The sequence below is a fragment of the Lampetra planeri genome, chromosome 42 (genome assembly GCF_965212315.1).
Source record: "Lampetra planeri chromosome 42, kcLamPlan1.2.h2, whole genome shotgun sequence".
Classification (NCBI taxonomy): domain Eukaryota; kingdom Metazoa; phylum Chordata; class Hyperoartia; order Petromyzontiformes; family Petromyzontidae; genus Lampetra; species Lampetra planeri.
Genome location: NC_136148.1, coordinates 9895725 through 9919947, shown reverse-complemented (window position 1 = coordinate 9919947; position 24223 = coordinate 9895725). Strand labels below are relative to the sequence as shown.

The window sequence follows — 24223 nt, the reverse complement described above, 5'->3', positions numbered from 1 at the left end:
GTTAAAGGTAAAAAGCAACGAGCCTACCTTTTACCCTACCTTTTACCCTTGCCCCATGCAAATTACCCGTTTACAGGGTAATTACTAGGGAACTACTACACATGAACAAGGTTTATAACGGTAGGTAGAGCGCTTTAATCATATAGAATACTCTCGATTATTTCAATTTTACACGCTTTCTTTTAACTCACTCTGTTATTGTCATTGTTGTCGTCGTTGTTGTTGTCATATCCTCAAATCTTGTAACTCAATTTTAACCCACTTCCTAATGTGGTATCGACTGCAAACTTGGTATACTTATGTCATACTGATAACAATATATTCTATCATAAAAAATGTATATATATTTTTTAACATTATTTTGTATTTGTTATGTTTCGGCTTGGGTCTAATTGTCCACGCTCAACTCACGTTGGCTGTAAATCACCATGGTCCCTTTACGTTATGGCAAGCTTCGGGGCCACTTCCTGGAGTCGTGGAGTTCTGCCATTACGAGTACATTTAATAAAAGCGTGTTTTTTAATCAAGTTTGTTTTAATATTACTTATTAAATGGAGGCCACGGACTGCGCCACGGAGCTTTTAGCGGTAAACAAGGTACTGTATTTATCGGATAATACTTCGCGCTTCCTTTACCCTACCGGGTAATTCTTCCGAGCTACCTTTACCCTACCCTTTACCTTACCCCTTGGCATGTCGACACATTTACCCTTTACCTTTACCCGGTTAAAAGGGTAAATTACCTTGCCGAGGCCTATCTACATCGTTGAACTGCACATTATTACCTGCAGTTGCGGTTCGTAAATCAGCCTCGCTGTAGCATACGTGTATCAGTGCCCTCCGGCTCAAAGAAGCATTGGGAAGTGTGCAACTTCTTGAGTGGTATCAAGCTAGTTGTGAGATTTCACGTTCCAGTGGTGGAAATTCCACATTCCAGAGGTAGAACCGAATTCTTTCATTGGAAAAACCGCCAAGTACAAACACCGCTCTTGTTGACTTAATCCGTTATTATTAATTTGTTCGTGTTACTTGTAATCTACAAACACCACTTCGAGTTATGGAACATTATTTTGTGGATCTTAAAGTATGTTTTGCTTCCTATACTGTTAAAGTACCCTACAATGTACATAAAGTATATATTATCTTCTAGCCATGCATGCAGATGGGTTTGAGCTCCTGACGAAGGACAGATATGCCTGTGTTTTGCCCCTCTCCGAAACGTGTAGTCTGTAGAGCAACTTTTACCATTTTTTCTCACCTCCGGTCGGCGTTTCCCCACTGCGGAGGCGTCTGTCTTGCAGTGCTATTTTCATCATGATTAAAATAAGTATTTTCATGAAATAATAAAATCATTCGTATTCCCTCTTACTATCCTGTAGCCTAATGGAAATGTAGTCAACTTTAATGTACATGTTTATGGTAAATCTTCAATTAAGACCTTGCAGTAAATGCCACCACAGCAACAAAAAACACATTTACAAGCAAGGACTTTCCACCTGTTAATAGTGAAATTATTAATGGAATAGAAAGAATTGTGTTGCCGAAGCTGTTGGAACAGGATTCCTACTGGTTGGCCATTACACGAGGCATTCCGCTCTGGGGCACAGCTTACTTGACGCGCCCCCTCACGTGACCCATACCCTGGAATTTGAGACAAACCGACGACAGATTCCATTAATTGTTGGTCTGTTTGGCACCAAATTCAAACCTTGCTTTTCACATGAAATGGCGATATTCCCTCTGTGGGCCCTAGTTTGGCAACTGCCAGTCTTTTTTCAGAATAAAATATTGCGTTTAGAAATGGTGGTCGCAATGACTTTTTAGAAAAGTTCTAAAGTGCTTTTTACTCCAATTAGGCTATATGCAGTGCGGTACAAATGCTGCTGCTTGCAGTAGCATATAGCTGTATCCATTGTATTGGACACAAGGTACCACTTCCTGTGCTCTGTGTAACACCCGGCCTGCTGGGCTGTGTGGTCATGAGATATCAGGACATCTGGGTACTGTATTATACTGTATTTGTTGAATTTATCCAGGAATACCGATTTCCTCCCACAAGTAAACGTAATAATGTTGACCCATCTGTGGATTTTAAGTGTTATCCCCATCAATTATTGTGTACACTCTGGATAAAATGTTTTCTGAATATATTCCATGAATTAACCATAACTGGCCAAAACACCCCAATGGTGGGACTCTCATATAGAATCTTGCAAATCTGAGGGTTTCGATTAGTTTTGTTTCCACATCATTCATACTTTGAAACATGCCTCCTATTTCACTCGGATATAGTGCGTAATGAGAATTTCTCCCAATAGGTTCTAAATATTGTATAAAACATTATCTATACTCTTTGGTTGTTTCGGTAAAGTCACGTAGGTAGAAATAAAGCTAAATAAATCACGACGTTTTGATAGCACAAGCCATCGTCTTCGGGTGAAAATCGCGACAGCCGTGATGTCTGCTGTGAGCAGCACGTCTGCTGCCTTGTGAAGAAAAGCTGTTACCAGCAAGAGTTTATAGAAGTTTTTGAGAACAAAGGTAGCCAAAGTAGTGTTATTGGGGTATTATAGTGTAAAGGTAATAAATAGCGTGGCATGGTAAAGGAAATGAACCTAGATTAGCATGCTGGATTAAAGTGCAAAGTTAAAGAGCTTCCGTAGCGCATAAGAGCTCAGATTAGCATGTAGGATTAGCATATGTATTTTGATGAGAGAAGCATGTAAAAGTTAATTAAAAAATTAGCAAGTTAATGTCAGTCTATGTGTAACCAAGAATAGCATGTTAAAGTTGATGAGAAAAGCACGTCAAAGTCAATGAGCGAAGTTAATGAGAATATCATGTTAAATTAAATGAGAGAGGAGCAAGTCGATGTCAGTCTATGTGTAATAAATAGCGTGGTATGTTAAAGTTAATGAACTTAGCATAAGAATGGCTCGGGGGGAGAGAGAGAGAATGTGTTTTAATGAGAGAAGCATGTAAAAGTTAATGAAAAAATTAGCAAGTTAATGTCAGTTTATGTGTAACAAAGAGTAGCATGTTAAAGTTAATGAGAAAAGCATGTAAAAGTACATGAGCGATGTCAATGAGAACATAATGTTTAAGGCAATGAGAGATGAGCAAGTCGATGCATTCATGCCGGTGGTTGCATGTCCATGTGTGACAAAAGCACCCGTGTTAGTGATGGAGAAGATGACCACGGAAAACATGCAAACTCCAAAAATACAGGCGTCAGGGTTGGGATCGAACCCACTAACTCTTGCATACCAGGTGATAGTTAACATCTCGCCCCATTACAGTCCAAGGTCTATTGACTGCTACATGAAGGCCTCACCATGCTGTCAGTCATGGAAGTTGTTTGACCATACTTTACCATGCTGGTCAAATTGCAGTTTTAAGTAGGGTGTCCAGGGCCATTTCAGATATCATGTACCACTAATGTTATAATTTTTTGCTAGTTAAATGATTGTGTATTAAACACTGCTCCACAGACTAGCTGCCAAGGTTATCGTTGAAATGCTGTTTCTCCAGAGGTGTGAACATTGCTTTGCGTTTGCAGAAGTTGCTGGAGCGCACGCGCGCACGCCGCGAGCTACTACAGCAGAAAATGAGTGAGCGGCCAAGCCCCAGCAAGAGGCTGCGTGAGCCTCTGACCGATGCCAACATGCGAGGCGGTACCCTGACTCCCCTCACGACCCAGGAGCCCCCTCGCGGAAAGAGCAATCAAGGTACCCACACGGCACCCATGTGCCAACATAACTAGTATTACTGCATTGATACGAGTGCAGCGACTCGTGCACATCGGCTTCTATATTCAGCTTGTACATCTTTTCCACCGTACTACGAAGGCGCACCGGCGCCTTGCCGAGCCAGCCCCGCGCAGCTCAGAAGGCACCGGATTGTTTTTCCAATGCTGCTGTGTAAAGTCTACATTTAAAAGATAGGATTCTACAGAGACAGCACTGCCTAAGGCATGGCATCAGTTGTGAAATATAGGTGTGCTAAAATGAGCAATGAGCGGTGCTCGTCTCCCTTGGTTGCCCTGAGCTAGTTTTGGAAATTCAACACTTATGATCGGCCAGTGTTTCCATAGGACAACACATTTTAACCTTTTACAAATTGATAAAAAAAATTTACCGCAAACAGATTACAGGTGGAATCAACCCAAGTCGTGATCAAGCATTCATTTCCTTTTTGGATTTTACATTGTTTTAGTATTATTATTAACCCTGACTGGAATTTAAAAAAATTAGCCTTCCACTTGTTGATATCTCTGACCACAGTACCACCTGGCTGAATACAAAGGCTTGTGTAAAAATAGCGAGAATAGTCAGATAAGAGCACAGTATTAACCACTGTTTATTCAACGTTTCAAGCCTTGGGTGGTCATGCACAGCCCTTGGGAGGTAAGGGTTTGGTTGATCACCAAGACTAGTGAGACTTCCAAACCCATTAGGCTGTGAGTTAGAGATGATATGTCAGTACAGTAATTGGGTTCATGAATCCGTCTATGTGAAATTTGGAGTGTTATAATTTATATCTGTTAGTTTTCCTTAGGATAATCTGATTCACTCCTAGATGCAAGATAAGCATCAATGGAATTGGACACATTTCCCAATGTAGGATCAAAATAGTTGTCTCAATCAATGATAATAGATTTGCATGATTCTATACAGTTTTGTTCTGACCTGTGGCAGCTTGAGGCAATAAAGGCCACCTCTGGTTTTCCAATCTCAGGTTGTGTGAGCATTTGTATTAATGTGATGTTGAAATGCAAAGACAACCTCAGATAATAATAATAAAGCACCAGTGCTGGGCTGCAACAGACCAGTTTTCTGGGAAGCAGCATGGGCTGCGTGTACCTTTCTGGTGAAGAAATCGCATATGAAGCCAGTGCAGTCCAGTCACTAAGTTAATCCACCTGCACATGTCACCTGCGTCAGGAAAACCCGGGGCGGCGTTTGCTTCCTCTCCAACCTGGAGTCATCACCAGACATGCCCACTGCTTGTAACTTTCTCCACAAGAGACCAATGTTTCCTGACAATTACCCGCCTCATGCCCTGTGATCAGTCGGAGCCAGCATCCCATCGCCCTCCAAGCGTCTGTGTGCGGGGGACGCGACACTGGAGGGGGGGAGCTCCCCGGCCCCAAGGAGCCAGAGCCTGGATTCGCGCAGGGTAGAGCGTTTGGTGAAGGCGGACACGCCTGCCATCGCGTCGGTGCGATCGCGGCTACGCAACCTCTCCCAACAGATTGGAGACGGTAGGGATGCCAGCAATCACCACAGAGGAGCTCTCCTTACGGGGGGCTGCAGTCGCACCATCTTTGAAAGAAATACACCAAAATTAAACTGATTTTTTGAAACCGTGTCATGATTAAAGTGATAATTTCTCGGTTTCAAATTATAACTTAATACTCAGATACTGTTTTTCAAACTCCAGTTCTTGCGACATCCCCGTAGACTGTCTTTCCATGTTTACTCATGTTTACCATTCATATGCAACTTTACCCACTACACGTTGTTTGCGCCTGATGGTTGGTAATCACGGAAAGCTGTGCTACGTTGGATTTTGAGGACTGGAGTTACACTCCTTTAGGAGGGTGTTTCAAAAACGTAATCTTAACGGGTTTTTTCCTTGAATGTAGAAAGTGCTGAATGCTGAGCATGATATAACGTTACTCTAACCCAGGGGTGGGGAACCTTTTTTCTGCCAAGGACCATTTGTATATTTATAACATTTGCGGGCCATACAAAATTATCAACTTAAAAATTAGCCTGTTATATTTGGTCAAACATTTAATTAACTCACCCCTAATTTGATGACTGGAACTGCTTCTCTTTGGTGAGGCATGTGATGTTAGCTGGCATTGAAGATGTTGCGACTCGCCACTGCTTTTCCAGGTTTGCTCCGAGATTTATTGAATTTCGAGTCCTGCCTGCAGTTGCCTTGGCAGGGCCAGACCAAATGATTTTGCGGTCTTTATACACCCCGCAGGCCGGACATTCCCCACCCTGCACTAACCCATAACTCTAACCCTCACGTAAGGAAATCTAGTCGTCTACCTACTTAAACGAGTAATTGATGACACTGGTTTGAGGCTCTAAACCAATTATGGAAATTCCGCATTCTTTATTTGTTGGGACTATGATTGATTACAATATCGTTCACTGCCCTGGCATAATAATTGTCTTCAAGCAACCTACGAATTGAGATGAGTACTACAATCTCATTGCCACTGAGGTTGTATTTGAGACTGAGGAAAATTCTCATATTGAATGAGAAATCCACCGGACTATAGTCCTACTAACAGCCTAAGCACGCGAGCCAACCATACCATAGGTCTAACATTAACCTGAACCACAACAGACACTATACCTAGCCATAACCGCACGAGTTAGACAGACATTAACACAATAATTAACTCTAAGCACAACCACACTAGAAACTATACCTAACCCGAACCACACTAGCAAAGTAGACACTAACCCTAGCGCCTACCCCCATTATGACACATAACCCGTTTACCTTGTCAGATTTTTTGTTCCGCTCTTCACATTTAGTGTTCAATGCTTTCTCCCCTGTGCAGATGAAGAGTCGTCGGAGAACTGGCCCGGCCCCGTGACCCCCACACGGGGCCCGCGCGCTCGTCTTGACGTGCGCCCATCGCCCGTGCGCCGCGTGGGTCCCGCCGCCCTCGCCCAGCGCATCTCGTCGTGGGAGGGCCATTCGGCCTCCCCGCCTACAACCGGAGGGCCGCTGCTGCCACCACCTACACAACCACACAGGGCAGTCGGCACCACCGCCCACCAAGAGGTGTGGGATGAAAGGTTCTGCTTTCCTGGGAGGTGAAACCGGAAAAAAAACTAACAGCTCTTGTAATGTGTACCATGGCCGTGTATCCAAGAGAATAGGACTGTCATGATGTCACTTAGTAGAAGTTTCATGGATTCTTCAAATGAGAGATTTTCTATAAAAAAGCATGATCTACAAATATATGTATTTCAAACAACCTACACTAGTTATATTTAAATACGAGATGGTCGTATACAACTTTTAGTTCATCATCTTTTCACAGACAGCCACATACTACACTTAAAATGTACTTATTCCATCCATGGAATCCACCTTTCCTGAACAAAACCCACATTTTTTTAACAATTAGCTTTTGTTGATTGCCAGGCTTTTCCAGGATATTCTTCAATTAGAATTGACTCATGCTTATGGTCATGCATCAAATTGGGCATAATAAATATATATGTATGATTGTACAAAGTGTATCCAAATGTGCCTCTAGACCAGGGGTGGGGAACCGTTTTTCTGCCAAGGGCCATTTGGATATTTATAACATCATTCGCGGGCCATAGAAAATTATCAACTTAAAAATTTGCCTGTTATATTTGGTCAAACATTTAATTAACTCACCCCTAATGTGATGGCTGGAACTGCTTCTCTTTGGTGAGGCGTGTGATGTTAGCTGGTATTGATGATGTTGCTACTCGCAACTGCTTTTCCAGGTTTGCTCCTAGATTGATTTAATTTCGAGTCCCGCCTGCGGTTGCCTTGGCAGGGCCAGACTAAATGATTTCGCGGGCCTTATACGGCCCGCGGGCCGGACGTTCCCCACCCCTGCTCTAGACTAATAAAATGAACAAGAATGAAGACTGAGATGGACAATACAAATAAAAGACTACAAACACGTAAAAATATTGAATATTGTATCCAATTGTGATGCTGAATTGAACATGCAAACTCCAAATATACAGATGGTAAATTCGAGATTGAACCCACAACCTCATGTATACCAGGCGAGGTAGTTAACATCTCACCACTGTGGCATCCTAATACTGTCCAATGACATGCCACTTCTACCACCCTCATCGCCTACGTGGCTTGTGGATGTCCTTTCCTCCCTGTCTGGCCACCGGATTTGGAGCTCTTTGCTTGAGCGATTTGATACGCGTCTGCTCCCTCCCTCTTGATTCCGGCATCTTCAGACACCGCTATCGCTGTCATCAACGTCTTTACCACCACCACCACTGCCTTCAGTGCCCCAGCCTGTGCCGGCCACCATGTTCAGGAGCTCTGCTGCTGCGACTGCTCATGTGGGTGTTTGTGAGGTGTTGTGAAGGCTTTTTGTGTGCTGTGCATGGACGCATGTGGAAATCCAATGAGAGTCATTGTGTTGGAAGCTTCCTGGCTGGCAGCTTGCTCGCGAATGATTTTGACTCGCCCTGTTGAACTGTCCTAATTATTATAACTAATTATATGCATTTTATGTCTTTACAAGTGTAATTTCTGTACAATTGAATTTTAGATTTCAAATTTTGGGCAGTATTCCTGGGGAAAACAACCTTTTCTTAGTTAATTTTAATACTGCTAAAACCTTTTCCGTTAAAATGGATGTCATTTGTGAAAATTTACTTTTTTGCAAATTTCTTCTCATGTATATCTGTGAAATGTAAATTGTAGCAAACAGTTGTATGTACTTTATCAAAATAATTTTGCATGCAAGTGAATTCCTTATTGCTCAAATAAAAAACAATGTATGTAATGTTTTGTTTACTATATAAAAAGTGTTCATGTATAATTTTTTTACTCTGACTCTCACCAGATTTACAATACAATTTTAAGTAGCGAGCATCTAAATGCAACTGCATCTTGAAAGCCCGATAAAATAGTTGCAGGACATAGATCACGGGAAAAATCCAATTCTCGTCAGCAGTCGGTGGGTGGCACAAGAGGGGCGCTGCGGTGAAGAGATTTTATCTCCCTTGTCTGGTATACAGGAGATCGTGGGTTCGCTCCCGACCCTGATGCCTGTATATTTAGAGATTGCATGTTGTGATCGTGTGGATATTTATCCGGGTCCTCCGGATGCGTTAAAGAGTATTTGGCTGCTATAAATTTCCATATGATCAGCCACTTCGTTGAGCTATCATTTGTGGCCAGGTCACCCCTGAAAAAAAGCTCTTTACAGTAGCTCATTGGGCTTTACCTTGTAAATTAGAAACAGTTTTTAACGGTGACTGACGATGTCAGTTGCAGGGTGTAACGTGGCAGGTCGTGTGTTGACGTAGGTGGATGTTCTGCTTGTGGCGCACTCCACTAAGGTCGTCTTCCCGGAAGCGATGACCACCGAGACCCCGCCACTAGCCGCTTCTGCAGGTCTGTGCCATCCACCCTGGCTCTTGCCGTGGTTTACCCAGCACAAGCTAAACCACAGCCAATCACCAGATATTTTGCAGCAACTACTGTAGCTGGCGGTGTGTTAGGGTTCTATATCGTAATTTAATTCCTGGTTGAGTACAGAGTCGAACCCTGAAACTAATAGAGATTAGAGCCTAACCATTATCTATGAGCCCATTACAGACTAATAGAGATTATAGAGTCTAACACGCACACTATAGCTTATCCCTGACGCTAAAGTCTAACACTAGGCTATTTCCTTCACCTGCTCTGGGCTTATGGATGATTCAAGTCAGACCTTAACAATGAGATGACAAATCATTGCATAGCATAACTATAACTCTCAGCATAAACCATAATTTTAGCCGTAGCCTAACCATACAGATTGGCGTAAGGACTAACCAGCGGCCCTTAACTTGAACCCAACTAAAACCAAATGTTAAATTTAATCCGGAGCCTAACACCCTGGGTTTGTCTCGCCAGTCGTAAACCTAAACCAGATCAAAGCCTACTCCAACATGCACTTGTTTCACATTCCGATAGGTTCAGAGTAGCAAAAAAAAACAGTTTTATTCAACCTGGATAAACCCTTGAGATTCACATTTAATGTTCAAGGAGGTCCTTTCAATTTGACAGCGACATTAATTATCCATTGATATTGCACAATAGCGTGATATATAATTTTAGAGATTGAAATATAATTTTACAGTGACAAATATAATAGGTGGTTAAACATTATAAAATAGCATAAAATGTCGGATTATGTGCACAGAAATAAGTTATATGGCAGAATGGATCAATTTTTAAGCATGTAGCAATGTATTAGAATCTAATCGGTTCCAATCGGGGGGTGCTTGGTAATAAAAAAGCTCTGATACCCAAGACCGGCTTGACCATTGGAGCCTGGAGCAAGAGAGATGTCTGAGCTGGGATCATGGAAAGGAGTTCGACAAGCAATGGCAGTGCAGATATCTTGAGGTTATTTTGTCTTCAAGAAATTGTCAACTGGTTTGGGGTTGTCACAAACAGCAATGCCCTCATTCACAGATGATCGCTGTGAAAACAATTTGCCGGCTGTCCTTCCCGGAGACTATGCCCCAGCAACAGGGTTGTCCGAGAGACAACTGCGGACCCAGGCCGCCCTGGCGAAGCTGAGTGAGGTATGATGAGAAAGACGACTCATCCTGTAAGAAGGAGTCGGCAACAGCTTAAATACAACCACTCTTCACTTCCCACATGGTGATGGCCATTTTATTAGACCCAAGGGAATAATGAGCCAAGTTGACCCCTAAGTGGGATTTGAGTCAAGAACTCTGCCACAGGGCTTCCTATCATATATGAGATGCTTTGGAGCCTGAGGCATTTTTGATATTTTTAGGGTTCCCTAGAAATGCCAAAGACTTGAGTGCCAAACCAGTTCATCCTGAATTCTGAGCATTACGTCGAAAAAACGGCACAATTTTCCTGCGTCTGTGATCCCCTGCAGCTGAGAGAAAAGGACCCGGCCGCCCTCCGCCAGCATATCCAGGAATGCAGCGTGGGGGCAGCGATCACAGAGCTCGCTGGCACAGATGATGAATGGCGCTCGGCAGAGGTGCGCGGGGACAGACTTGCCTCATTCTTTTACACGTTTCCGAGTAATCGTAACCTCGATAATGAAGCTACTCTATGATGGGGTGACAGATGTTCTGACATTTGTGCCTCACATCAAGTAGGGCTTCTGACCTCGATTTCTGACTCGGGTGCCTTTCTGTGTGGCGTTTGTATGTTCTCCCTTTGTTCTGCATGGGTTTCTGAGAGCATTATTTTACTGTCCTAGTAATAGTTTCAGTACTATCTGTCTCTCTTATTCTCTGTCTACCTCTGTTACCTTTTCTTTCAACTTTACCAAACAACATTTTTCTGGGTTTTACCCAACACACGTATAGCTATAAAAACATTTCTTAATGGCATTGTGCATGCATCTTCAGGATGACGGTGCTCCAATCTTCCTGCATATTGCTTCGCCACCACTGAAGGTCACGGGTCAAGATGATGACCAAGAAGTAAACCCCGTGGAGAGGTCTGATGGTGGTAAGTACAGCATGCAAATGAGAACATCGGTGTCCCTTAATGCATGGCGGCAGCCAGGGGAGTGTTGAGTGTTACGGAGGTCTGGTTGCAAGTGATCTGCCTAAAAATAAATATTTTCAAGGCAGAGTCAAATTGATGAAGGAATACATGTCCGAGAATTCTCACAGCACAACCTCAAAATGCAAAGGAATATCCTAGAAAATGATATGTTAAGACTACTTCTGGTTTCTTATCAGTAGACCACTCATTGTTCAAGCTTAGCAAAGAGTGGTTTGCCACATGTCTGTCATGCAGTGTGTATGTTAATTTTCACTTTTCAGAGCTTGGATTAGGTAAATTAAATTCCAAATGTATTTTAAATGCTATTTGTGTAGTCACTGATGACTTACCCGAGGCCACTGAACTTAGTGGACTTCCTGTTTTAATGATGAGTGGCTGCCAGATTTGCCAATGCTGGCTCATTGTTCTGATATTGAGTGCTTTGTTTTAAAGAAAGACTTGTCTCTGCCAAACATGTGGAATTTACCCCATTGCCCCTAGACTGGCGATGTAGATGAGCATCGCCGAATACTTGTTAAATACAGAACTGCTAATTATTCATGGTGATTGATAGGGAGTTGTGTCCCAGATAAAAACAAAAGCGCAAGTATAGCAAAGCATATGTAGATAAGGCTGTATAAATGTGTAATAATCCTTCAGGAGACGGCTTCGGAATCGGTCCTTTTTATTTTCACTTCACGATACACCTTGCTCACTCACACTCCGTTGCTGGCAGACAACGGAGAGAGGACAGACCACCCACTAAGTCCCCGCCGCGCACGTGGCAACCCCCGGCCCCGTCCGCGCGTGACCTTGCTCTCCTCCTGCTCCAGTCTGCTCACGATCATTCTCCTCCCCTCGCTCTTAACACCTTCGTCACGTGGTTCCCCCAGCCAATCATCCATGGACAGCTCCGACCATTCTCAATGGTTCCCTGTCAATCCCGGGACCACGCCCCTCATCCGGCTCCCCATTAGCTGGGGCCCCGAATGGCTAAGCCCATCCCCCTGATGGCCTGTCATGATGACGCATGGGCCATGGTCCCTATCTCAACCCTTATTGGCTACAAGCAGGACCGGCAAGCCAATCCCCACGTGAACCCTCTGTGGCTGTTATTACATCACCCCCCCCCCGGTGAAAAAAATTTAGCCGTCTCGGCTGGAAAAGGGGTGAAGAACCAATTCCGCAAAATCTTATTAGGGCACCAAGGTGCATTTAACAATTTGAGGGTGAACCAGCGTTTCCGCGCCTAAACACATTCAACAGTCACCCATAATAATAAAAAAAAATCACAACATACATTAGGGCGCCCCTGCAGCGCGGTAACGACAGGGAATTAGCAAAACGATCAGACGTTAACGAAACGGAAGAGATCTCGACCGCGTACGCGACGCGGGACCCTCTCCGCTCCCAGCGCAAGGTCGCTTTGCCTCCGGATGGACAGGAGGTGGCAGGCTCAAAGAAGAAGTCGGTTGTTGGTGCTCGGTCGCGTCCAGGGCGGGCCCCGTTGGAGGGGGGACAGCGGGGGCTTCCTCAGCCCTCAGAACCTGTTCATCTGCAGGAGGCACAACACAATCCCCCCTGGGATCAACGGGCGTATCACGCGGCGTAGTCGGCCCAGCAGAACCCGGCAGGTCAGCTATTGGGGATGAAGGACCGACGCGCGCATCAACATAGGGTTTAAGTCGCGAGGAATGAACGTACCACCGACGTTTGCCGTATTGAACACGGATACTTTGCGAGTTCCGAATATCTACAAGCGTCACAGGCCCCCGCCATGGCCTGTGCAGTTTAGGGGACGTGCCCGCCGGTACTTGGGGGCAGTGGAGCCACGCCAGGTCTCCCACCGACCAAGGCATGCGAGTGTGCGATCGACGCGCGTACCGTTCGTTCCTTGCCTGAGCACGGCCCGTCGCACACCGGGCGGCCTCTCGCGCCGCCGTTACTCGTTCAAGCGAGTCACGCACGTGGTCAGGCAGGGAGCGGGACGGTTGTTTAGCCGGCGTACCCAGTTGCACATCGATGGGTGGAACATTTTCACGGCCATACATCAAAAAAAACGGTGAGTATCCCGTGGACGTGTGCGGAACCATGCGGTATGCCGCCAAGACGCCTGGTATGTGCAAGTCCCAATCGGTTTGCTTTTCACTGACCGTGTGACAAAGCATAGCGGAAAGGGTACGGTTGAATCGTTCCACCATACCATCTGTTTGTGGATGGTATGGGGAAGTGCGAACTTTCTTTGTACCCAGCGCGTCACAAACTTCCCTAAGCAATTTAGAGGAGAAATTCCGGCCTTGATCTGTGAGCAGCCTTTCAGGTGCCCCCTTGTCCATGACATACCCGTTCAAGAAAGCGTCGGTGATGGACGCCGCCGTTTGGTCGGGCAGAGGCCAGGCCATCGGCCATCGAGAAAAATATTCCACCCCGACCAGAAGGTACTTATTGCCCCTAGCCGACGGGGGAAACGGCCCCAGAATGTCGAGAGCCACTAATTCGTTAATACGGGACACTTCAATGGAACGCAACGGTGATACATAGTGGTTCCGAGGCGGTTTCCTTTTCGCACAGTCATGGCACGAGCGGACAAAATCATTGATGTCCGCCGTCATACCGGCCCAGAAAAAATCTTTTTGCATCGCGGCCACAGTCTTTTGGACACCGAGGTGCATCAATTTGTCAGCGTGCAGAGCACGGAGCAGGTCGTAGCGAAGCGAAGTAGGCACCACCAAGCGTGGTCGGTCAGACACCCCGTCGGTGCACATTAGCAATCCCGACTTACCCCGAAACATCTGCCACTTCCAGCCTCCCAATCGCGATTTCTGTTTCCCAACCAATTTACGTAGTGGAGACAGCGAGGCGTCGGCCTCCTGCTCGCGCAACCAGACCGCGTGCGGCAACCGTAAGGTGTCATCGGTGTCCACCGACACCTGCTGGTCTTTCTCTTTCGCCCCTGCGTCATCCTCATTCGCTATCGCCCCCATAACCGGGCAGGGCGACGTGGGCGGTACGGCGCAGCGGTGCGTGCCCGTCAGGCAAGTGCAAGGAGGAGCGGGCGGCAGCCTTGAGAGCGCATCAGCATTCGCATGACGGGCTCCCTTTCGGTACGTTATATCGAAGGAGAATTCCTGTAACGATTCCAACCACCGGGCCAATTGGCCTGACGGCTGATCTAATTTGAGGGAATATTGCAAAGCCGCATGATCAGTGCGGACTAAGAATTTCCGTCCATACAGGTACGGTCGGTACAATCGAACAAAATGAACAATTGCCAAAAGTTCCCGCCTTGTCACGCAATATCGCGTTTCCGCAGGGGACAGAACCCTGCTGCCATACGCCACCACCCTCTCAACCCCGTCTTTGCGCTGCGACAAAACGGCCCCTATGCCGATATCACTAGCATCCGTATCAAGGATGAACGGCTGTGAAAAATCAGGGTAATCTAACGTAGGTGCCGTGGCGAGGTGTTCCCGAAGTGCCTTAAAGGAATTTTCTTCCTCCGCCCCCCATTTAAACCTTTGATTTTTGCCAGTCAGAACGTGTAATGGTTTTGCCAACGTCGCAAAGTTTTTAACGAAGCGGCGATAATAGGAAGCGAATCCAATAAACCGCCGAACATCACCCACTGAAGTGGGTGTGGGCCACTCACGTATACACTTCGTTTTCAGAGGGTCAGTAGATACACCGTCCGAGCTGACAATATGACCCAGGTAACGGACGGAGTGTTGCAAGAGGTGGCACTTCCTCGGTTTAAACTTAAGGTCAGCCGCACGCATTCTTTGAAAAACTGTCTCAAGTCTTTGGAGATGTTCCTTGAACGTGCGGCTAAAGACAATTATATCGTCCAGATATATGAGGCACGTTTCCCACTGCAGTCCCGCCAACACCAGTTCCATTAGCCGCTGAAACGTGGCCGGGGCCGCGTTCAGGCCCATCGGCAGCCGATTAAATTCAAAGAGGCCTTGCGGTGTGCGGAATGCCGTTTTGGGTTTTGACTCGTCATCGAGGGGAAGCTGCCAAAAGCCCGAGGACAGGTCAAGGGTGGAAAAGAATTTAGCACCCGATAACGCATCCAATGAGTCATCCATCCTCGGTAAGGGGTATGCGTCCGCCACCGAGATTTTATTCAACCGGCGGAAGTCAACGCAAAACCTCGTACTACCATCTTTCTTCTTAACCAAGACGACGGGCGCGCCCCAAGGGCTATTGGATGGCGAGATAATATCCGCCGCCAGTAATTCATCTACCGCCCCACGCACGTGTTTCCTTTCCGCGGGGCTCATGCGGTGAGGGTGCCTACAGACAGGTGGCGATGCACCGGTTTCAATATGGTGCGACAAAAGCGATGTGCGTCCGAGGTCCAAATCATTCCTGCTGAACACATCAGCGTACTGCAGCAACAGCGAACGCAAGGCGTTCCTCTGTTCATTAGACAAGGACGAATTCTTTCCGCATAAATCCGCGATCCAGCATTCTTGTGAACGATCATGCGAAGATCCATGAGCAGGCATCCGCACGCGCGGCGGTTTCTCACAAGAGGCGAAATCGGTAGTGGCGTGAGCCAGCACCGACCCCTCCGGAACAACAACGCGATCAGGTCCCCCATTCAAGACTTGCATGAAAGGTGCCTGACCCGGGCGCACAATCGTTTGTGCCGCCGCCAAAGAAAAAGATTTCGATACGGAATTCGATGGGGATAACAGCACGCCTTTCGCACCCCTTCCCATTTGAAGCGGTTTTCGGTAACGTAGTGGAATGAGCATTTGCGCTCCCGATGGAACTTCCACGGTAGCCGCAACTACAGCAGTAACTGCGTTACCTGTAGGCGCCTTGGCCAGCAGGGAAGGCAGGAACGCCATCCTACGACCCCCCCGGCATTTCCAAACAGTCCTGGTCGACCCGTATTCGCAACGGCATCCGGCGCAGGAAATCTGTCCCCAACAAGCATGGAACAGCTAGCGAGCGAGAAATCAATACAGGTCCTGCGGCGTTGATATTTCCAATAGCTATGCTCACATCCACCTGTCCGCAGATACCCATACTCCCACCATTGGCGGCAACACACGCATCATTAACCTTGCGTATTCTCGACGCAGGAATGGACAACAAATGGAAAATCACATCCGAAATGATGGTAGCCGACGCGCCAGTGTCCACCAAGATACGGACGTCAACGCCGTCGATGGTACCACGTACCGTCGACGAGCCCGACGCCGCAGCCACAATCCTGCGAGCCAATTTCTTCCACTGTCGCAGAGCGTGTCAATGGAGCAGAAGTAAAATTGGCTCTAGGAGTGTACGAATGAGTGCAAGTGGATGAATGATGTGACACGACCTGCCGGGTGTCCGTATTGTGCCGACTCGCCCGAGGTTGTTGCAGCTCCGCGGCAGGTAGAGGAGATGGAGGTCCCCTTGGCAGAGGAGGCGATAGCAGAGGTCGGCAGCGGCAATCACGGGCGAAGTGGCCCCGTCTACCACACTTGAAACACGCGGCCGACGTCGGCCGGCGGTCGGACGACCCGGCCCTCGCACGCGGTCGGCCCGTGTAGTCGCCCCGCTGGTCGCGCAGCCGGCGGCCTGGAATTCTATGCGGAACAGCCGCTGCCAACATGTCGTCGGAGCAGTGGACCACCAGTCGCGGAGACCACCCCAGCGGCGGCCCGTCAATCTCGGGTTTCCCCGTCCACGCCGCCATCTGGTCCCATCGCTTGATATTAAACTTAGCGTCCAGGCAGCGCGCCACCCACCGCGATGAAAGCGGTTCGTGGCCGCACACTGGTAGCGAGATGTTGAGCTCCTGAGACAACTCCAGCATGCGGGAAAGGATGAGTGGATCCAAATGCTCGGCCGTTGCGTCGGGGTAGGCGGCCATGGCCATCGCCATCAACGCCCCCCGATAGGCCAACGGCGATTCCTCCGGTGCCCGGCGACGCGACATGAATTTCCTGGTGGCCGATGTCGGCGGGTCGTAAAATTCTGCCATCTCTGTGAACGCATCCCGCAGTGTCTTCTTCTTGGACGCCGGGATGGCGCGGAAGACCCCCAGAGACACATCATCGAGCAGCGTAGGTAGCGCTGCCAGCGCTTCTTCCTCCGTCCAGTTGACAGATCTAAAAGCCGACTCGAAGCGCCACGTAAAAGCACTCCAATCACCTCCAGCGGTGAATTCTTTTATGTGTGGAAGGCGATGTCCACGGTGGCAGGCGCGCGCCGCGGGTGTCTCCGGCCGCCGTTCCCGCTCTCCGCTCGGTGCAGGCAAAATGGCGTCCGGCGGCCGCGTGGTAGCAGGCGCGCCTAAAATGGCGGCTGACGACTCCGACGCAACCGCCCCACCCAAGACGACGGTGTCCTCCCGCGTGGCAGGAGCAATGGCGGGGCCCGATTCCTTAGTAGGACCCTTTCCCGCGGCGTCCAGTTGATCGGCGATCTGGCGACCAACGGCTGGTGAGGACGCCACCGCGGTCACCAAACTGAGCAGAATTGCGCGCAGCGACTCAATCTGCTCCGCCATCAGCCGCCATTCGTCTCTCGATCCCGCAGTAGCCGCATCTTCTCCCAGTCGGCGCTGAGAGGCGTCGAGGCGAGCATCGTCGGCCGGCGGCACCAGGGCTGTAGCTCCCAACAGCTCATCTTCGTCCGTCTCCGTCTCTTCCTCCGACAGAGGCACGGGCAGGTTATTTTTTCTGAGGTGTTTAGACATCTTGACGATCGTCCAAACAGTCACAGAATCACTTCTGACACCAATGTAATAATCCTTCAGGAGACGGCTTCGGAATCGGTCCTTTTTATTTTCACTTCACGATACACCTTGCTCACTCACTCTCCGTTGCTGGCAGACAACGGAGAGAGGACAGACCACCCACTAAGTCCCCGCCGCGCACGTGGCAACCCCCGGCCCCGTCCGCGCGTGACCCTGCTCTCCTCCTGCTCCAGTCTGCTCACGATCGTTCTCCTCCCCTTGCTCTTAACACCTTCGTCACGTGGTTCCCCCAGCCAATCATCCATGGACAGCTCCGACCATTCTCGATGGTTCCCTGTCAATCCCGCGACCACGCCCCTCATCCGGCTCCCCATTAGCTGGGGCCCCGAATGGCTAAGCCCATCCCCCTGATGGCCTGTCATGATGACGCATGGGCCATGGTCCCTATCTCAACCCTTATTGGCTACAAGCAGGACCGGCAAGCCAATCCCCACGTGAACCCTCTGTGGCTGTTATTACAAATGTACTTGTATTATCTACCAACTTGGCATTGGGATGAGGTTGGAGAATTCTATAAAAAATATAATTGTCTTATTTGTGTTTACTCGTTAACATGTTTTCTGTAATGTGGGCACTCAATTACTGACCTGCAATGAGTTACGAGCAGCTAACAATGAATCCAGTGTTCAAGAAGATATTTTACAAATTTTTCACAAGCACGGTTAATTCGCCGCAATGACAAGCTATGTGGAGTGAGAGAACTTTCCTTTAGCCGTCTGGTGGGGACCGCCCCATTTGCAGCTCGTTTCTCAGTCGTCGTTTGTCCGGCCAGGCAAGGAGGAAGTGGAGGGTGGCGGCAGTGATGGTGTGGAGGAGACGAGCTGCTTGCCGGCAATCGATCGACTGCCTCAGGGAGCATTGGTGCAAGACGGCCAGGGGTCAAGCAGCGCGGACGACGCGGTGATGTCGCCCGCGCTGCCCACGTCACCGCCCCCGGTGAGGAGGCCGCTGGGCCCACTCACCCACACTCGTGACGTGCGGCCATCCAAGCCACTTGACAGTAGAATTAGGAGCTGTGTGCGATTGACAGAATGAGTAGTTGTTGATAATGGCAATGGCAGTAGTAGTAGCAGCTCTAATATGATGGAGCAGTTCCAATGACCAATGCAGCTGAGGTAGTGATTAAAGCAACTCAGAAAGTGGCATCCGCAGTAGTGTTAGTGATAGCAACACTGTTAGTGGCAACAGCAGTCAGTAAAAAGTTAGCAGCAGACATGTTTGCAGCAGCAGCTTTAATAATGATACCAATCGTATAGCAGCAGTAATATTAGCTCCGGCAGCATTGATAGTGAAGTATTGGAAAATGACGGCAGGAAACTCCTTGACGGGAACACACTTCTTTTATTAAATCTTGACTTGTAACAATACAACGCGTGGCCTCTCTTCTTCACAATGCGCTTCTCTTGACTCTGGATTCTGTGCTGCTGGCTCTCTGTGCCTCGTGTAGACTCCGCGCCTCGGCTACACTCCTCTCTCGCCTCGTGTAGACTCTGCGCCTCTGCTACACTCTCCACTCGCCTCGTGTAGACTTTGCATCTCTCTCTCTGGCTACACCGTATGCATACTCGGCTCGTGTAGACCTTCCTCTCTCTCTGGCTACACCGTATGCATACTCGGCTCGTGTAGACCGTTCTCTCTCGCTGGCTACACACTATACATTACTCAGCTCGTGTAGACCGTTCTCTCTCGCTGGCTACACCGTATGCATACTCGGCTCGTGTAGACCGTTCTCTCTCGCTGGCTACACACTATACATTACTCAGCTCGTGTAGACCGTTCTCTCTCGCTGGCTACACACTATACATTACTCAGCTCGTGTAGACCGTTCTCTCTCGCTGGCTACACACTATACATTACTCAGCTCGTGTAGACCGTTCTCTCTCGCTGGCTACACACTTATACCTTACTCTCCTCTACTCTCCATTACTCTCCATTACTCTCCATTACTCTCCATTACTCTCCTCTCCGGGCTCTATCTCTGCACCTTCGTCTTCATTCTTAGATGGTTCCACTTCTGCCCCTGCTCCTCTGTGCATCACCTTATATACCCCTTCTTCCCGGGAGACGGAGCGGATGCGGACCTCAACGTCGGCACCGCTCCTCAGTTACCCAATCCCCACGCGCTATCCCTACGATCCGGTTCCGCTCAGCGCGTGTTTCCACTCCCCGACCAATCACACCGCGCTGCTACCCGATCACTCCCTCTGGGCGCGTCACCGGCACACAGCCAATCAGCAGCACTACCCCCACCCGCGCACTGACGCCTGCTCCTCCCCGTCAGCGCGCGTCACCACACACACACCCGTACATACGCGCTGGCACACGACATATACACCCAGCGCGTATCACCACTACAATAGGAATGTCAGAAATGTCAGAGTGCCAGCAATAACTGAGACAACAGGAGCAGTGATGGTGTATGTATGTTGAACTTATTTTGCACCGTACATAGCCAACTGCTAATTGGAAGTATGGGGGAAGGACAACAAACTAAACACAAAAGGCAGTTCTAAAGACAGCAATAAGTGATATAGGCATTGCCCCGTTTACGCCCAGGATACGGTTCATGACTCTTCTGTGCACACCATTAAGTGTTATATCTCCCCCCCCCCCCCCCCCCCCCGTATGTATGGGTTTTCTCCAGGTACTGCTTTCACAAACAAAACACTCTAATTGGCCAAATACCTGAATGCAGGACCCTTTAGAAAATGTATTTGTGATTGGGCTTTTCCGGATATAGAATAGAGGGCATTGAATTGAATTGAATTATTCATGTCTTTGAAACACAATTCTGGTAATGGATCTTGTGCACGTATCAGCACAGTGGAGTGGTTAGTACATCACGTGGAATGCATCCTCCTGCGGTTTTTAAAATAAGATTAGATCGTGGTTTATAGCATTCGCACCTTGACAGAATGTATTATCTTTTACGTTTTATTACAAGTTGTTTTACACAACTATCAACTGTCTGCTATGTGTTTATTTATTTTCATCTAATTGTTACAGTGCTTTTAGACATTGCTGTTTCTGTTTTTAAAACTGATTTATTAGGTTAGATTTTTTTTGAACGTTTTACATTTTCTAAGAGAATTAATCCTCTTATATTAACGAATTGCTTTACAGTTGTGTTGGATACTATTATTTTCGAGATGTTTTCCCCCCCATTATTTTTCTGTGCAGCACTTTAAGGTAATTTTAGTGCGATAGGTGTGACATGGATTATGTGGATGAATTGATTGACGGTGTAAGCGTTGCGGTTGGCAGAGCGTGTCCCTGCACCAGGAGGAGATGCGTGGCGCCGGCATGGCAGAGGGGAAGCACACGGCCGAGGACACTGGACTCCCCTACAGGCAAGATGCCCCACATAAATGCACGACTTCTCTGCTCTTACCGCACCCGAATTAACTACGTTGCTTGGTATGCAGGAGCTTGTTGGTTCAATCCCTACCTTGATGCCTGTACATTTGGAGTTTGCATGTTCTCCCCGTGATCGTGTGGATTTTTCTCCGGGTCCTCCGGTATTTCCCTCCACATTTAGAAACATGCGTTTAGAGTATTTTACAAACCAAAGTTTACACGGTCAATGAACGTGATGTCTGATTACTTTTGCAACATTGGTGTGATAAGTGACAAAGGACACCTATAAAGAATATTTAAGACATGTTAATCAAACAACAACAACAAATCCCATAGTTGCAAAAGTAAAATTAATTGAAAAAACTATTTTAGTTATTTTTTTAAACGTGCTGATTGGTGACTGAGCGGAGCCTACAAAATTCCCTTCACTTGATAACCCAGTTAAATAAGACTCATGCACCACTGCCAACACAGTATCATCAAGTAATCTGCTCCATGATGAGTGGCGACCTGGCTTTGAACCAGGATCTCGGTTGTGCCATGTGTCCTGACGCAGTATTTGCTATACTCTTTGGTTCTTTCGGTAAAGTCACGTAGGTATAAAATATTAAATAAATTAAATCACGACGTTTCGGGCGCAACACAAGCGTCCGTCATCAGGTGGGAACAACCACAGCAAGACACGCTTGCTGAAGTAGGCAAAAGAGCTGCTAGTAACAAGGGATTATATAGATGAGGGAGGGGGAGGAGCCAGAGATAGAGAGGGTGGAGGGGCGTGGGTCAGAGGGGAGTGGAATGCTGCAAGATCGACAAGCACGGCAAATTTCCAAAAGACTGGAATGAGCAGGGCTGTGATAAGAAACTGGAATTGCGGATATGAAGGCAAACTATAGAACAGCTAAAGTTATGTCTATTTGTATATCTGGATGGCTTCATGAACAAACTTCAATCGAGAAGATGGATACAAATTGAGCAATCATTGGAAGGCTGTTATTAACCATGTAAAACCTTAGCTGTTCTATAGTTTGCTTTCATATCTGCAATTCCAGTTTTTTATGCCCAGCCCTGCTCATTCCAGTCTTTTGGAAATTTGCCGTGCTTGTCGATTTTGCAGCATTCCACTCCCCTCTGACCCACGTCCCCCCCACCCTCTCTATCCCTGGCTCCTCCCCCTCCCTCATCTATATAATCCCTTGTTACTAGCAGCTCTTTTGCCTACTTCAGCAAGTGTGTCTTGCTGTGGTTGTTCCCACCTGATGACGGACGCTTGTGTTGCGCCCGAAACGTCGTGATTTAATTTAATATTTTATACCTACGTGACTTAACCGAAAGAACCAAAGAGTATGGATCCTTGCAGTCACGAAAACTTCAAATCTAGAATGCAGTATTTGCTGTTTGAGCCACGCAGCCAACTTAACTCTTTTGCTCGGAGAAACATTTTGGAGCCACCTTCCATTTGTTTATCAAATCAAACAACTGCATTTCAGGAAAATTATTGCAACCCAAGTGAATCGTGTGTAACATGAGCTAACACTTGGGAAGACTTGAATCAGTTCTCATTCACACCATACATGCTTGAAGTCATTTGTAAATATTGATTATTTATCATTCATATGCTATCTATTAATGTTACTATGTGAAATCTTGACTTAAAGCTTTCGTGACTGCAGGAATTCATACTCTTTGGGTCTTTCGGTAAAGTCACGTCTCGATCTTCCTTCTCTAACCCCGCCTACTTACCCTTGGGCTGCACCCATCTCAGGCCTATATAACACCCTGCTTCAGCAGCTCTCTTGCTATATTTTTTTCACCTGAGGACGATTGCTTGTGTTGCCATCGATACGTCGTGATTTTTTCTTATTTTTCGATCTACGTGACTTTACCGAAAGACCCAAAGAGGTACTATGTTAGTGTAATGCGAGCGTTGCTGGGCTCTGGTCCAATCACACGGCCCGGGGTATTGGGGGGCGGAGCCTGGTCTGCGGGGCGTGTGGGAGGGGCCACTGTTCACCTCGGCTCCAGTCGGAGGCGAGGTGAATGGGGGCGGAGCCAGCGGGGTAGTATGGGAAGGCCGGATATGACGATCCGGAAGGGGAGGAGTCAGGGTCACGTGGGGGGAATGTATATAAGTGGGAGCCCGGAAGAGATCGGGGCAGTTGGGGAAGTTAAGAGTCCGAGCCACGTTGGGTGGTGAGAGAGAGATCCGCGCCATCGGCCACGTGGCCGAAGGACCTCGGCACGCCGTCGGCCAGCGGTGTGCGGAGTGCGGGAGTAGAGGAGCTAACGGAGGAGCGTGCGTGGCACGCGAGAGGGAGCGTGCACGAGACGACGCTGGTCCGAGGAGGAGACCAGTGGGGTGCGGAGGAGAACCTGATTAAAAGACAAGCGGAGACCAGCAGTGCCTGACGGAGTCATTTATTACATTAGTATAATGTACAGATTATACATGTGTAATAAAAGACTTGACCACGATCTCTGGCTCAGTGTCCTTTATTTGGTCCGTACTGTATTACCCACACGGCTGTCTCCTCTTTGCTCAGTCCCCACAGTGCTGACTCCGATGTCTCTCCAGACTCCACCAGCAGCCCCTCTGTTGGCCTCTGTCGCTCTTGTAGCCCCCACAGCAGCTCTGCTGCTGTTACTCTCTCTCAGCCCCCCTGGCTGTAATCGCTGCTGCTCTTCTCGCTCTTGGTTACTCCGCAGCTCTGACAGCCTCGTGTTGTCTCTCTCTCTTCGTCGCTCCTGCGACTCTCTGCAGCCACACCGCTGCCTCTAACACACAGCCTTCCTGGCTGTACTCTGGGGT

The 24223-nt window shown here is 47.9% G+C and overlaps 1 protein-coding gene across 4 annotated transcripts in view; it reads left to right on the top strand.

Moving 5' to 3' along the window:
- Positions 1-24223, top strand: part of LOC144732391 (anillin-like) — a 55515-nt gene that overhangs the window by 1529 nt on the left and 29763 nt on the right. For 3 of the 4 annotated variants that reach the window (XM_078613903.1, XM_078613905.1, XM_078613904.1), the window contains 10 exons: positions 3559-3727; positions 5071-5262; positions 6589-6815; positions 7997-8104; positions 9080-9167; positions 10236-10348; positions 10675-10782; positions 11159-11261; positions 18833-18996; positions 21325-21410. In XM_078613903.1, coding sequence (XP_078470029.1) covers positions 3559-3727; positions 5071-5262; positions 6589-6815; positions 7997-8104; positions 9080-9167; positions 10236-10348; positions 10675-10782; positions 11159-11261; positions 18833-18996; positions 21325-21410 — 1358 coding nt within the window. The remainder of the gene's footprint in view (positions 1-3558; positions 3728-5070; positions 5263-6588; positions 6816-7996; positions 8105-9079; positions 9168-10235; positions 10349-10674; positions 10783-11158; positions 11262-18832; positions 18997-21324; positions 21411-24223) is intronic. The other variant, XM_078613906.1, reaches the window with a different exon arrangement.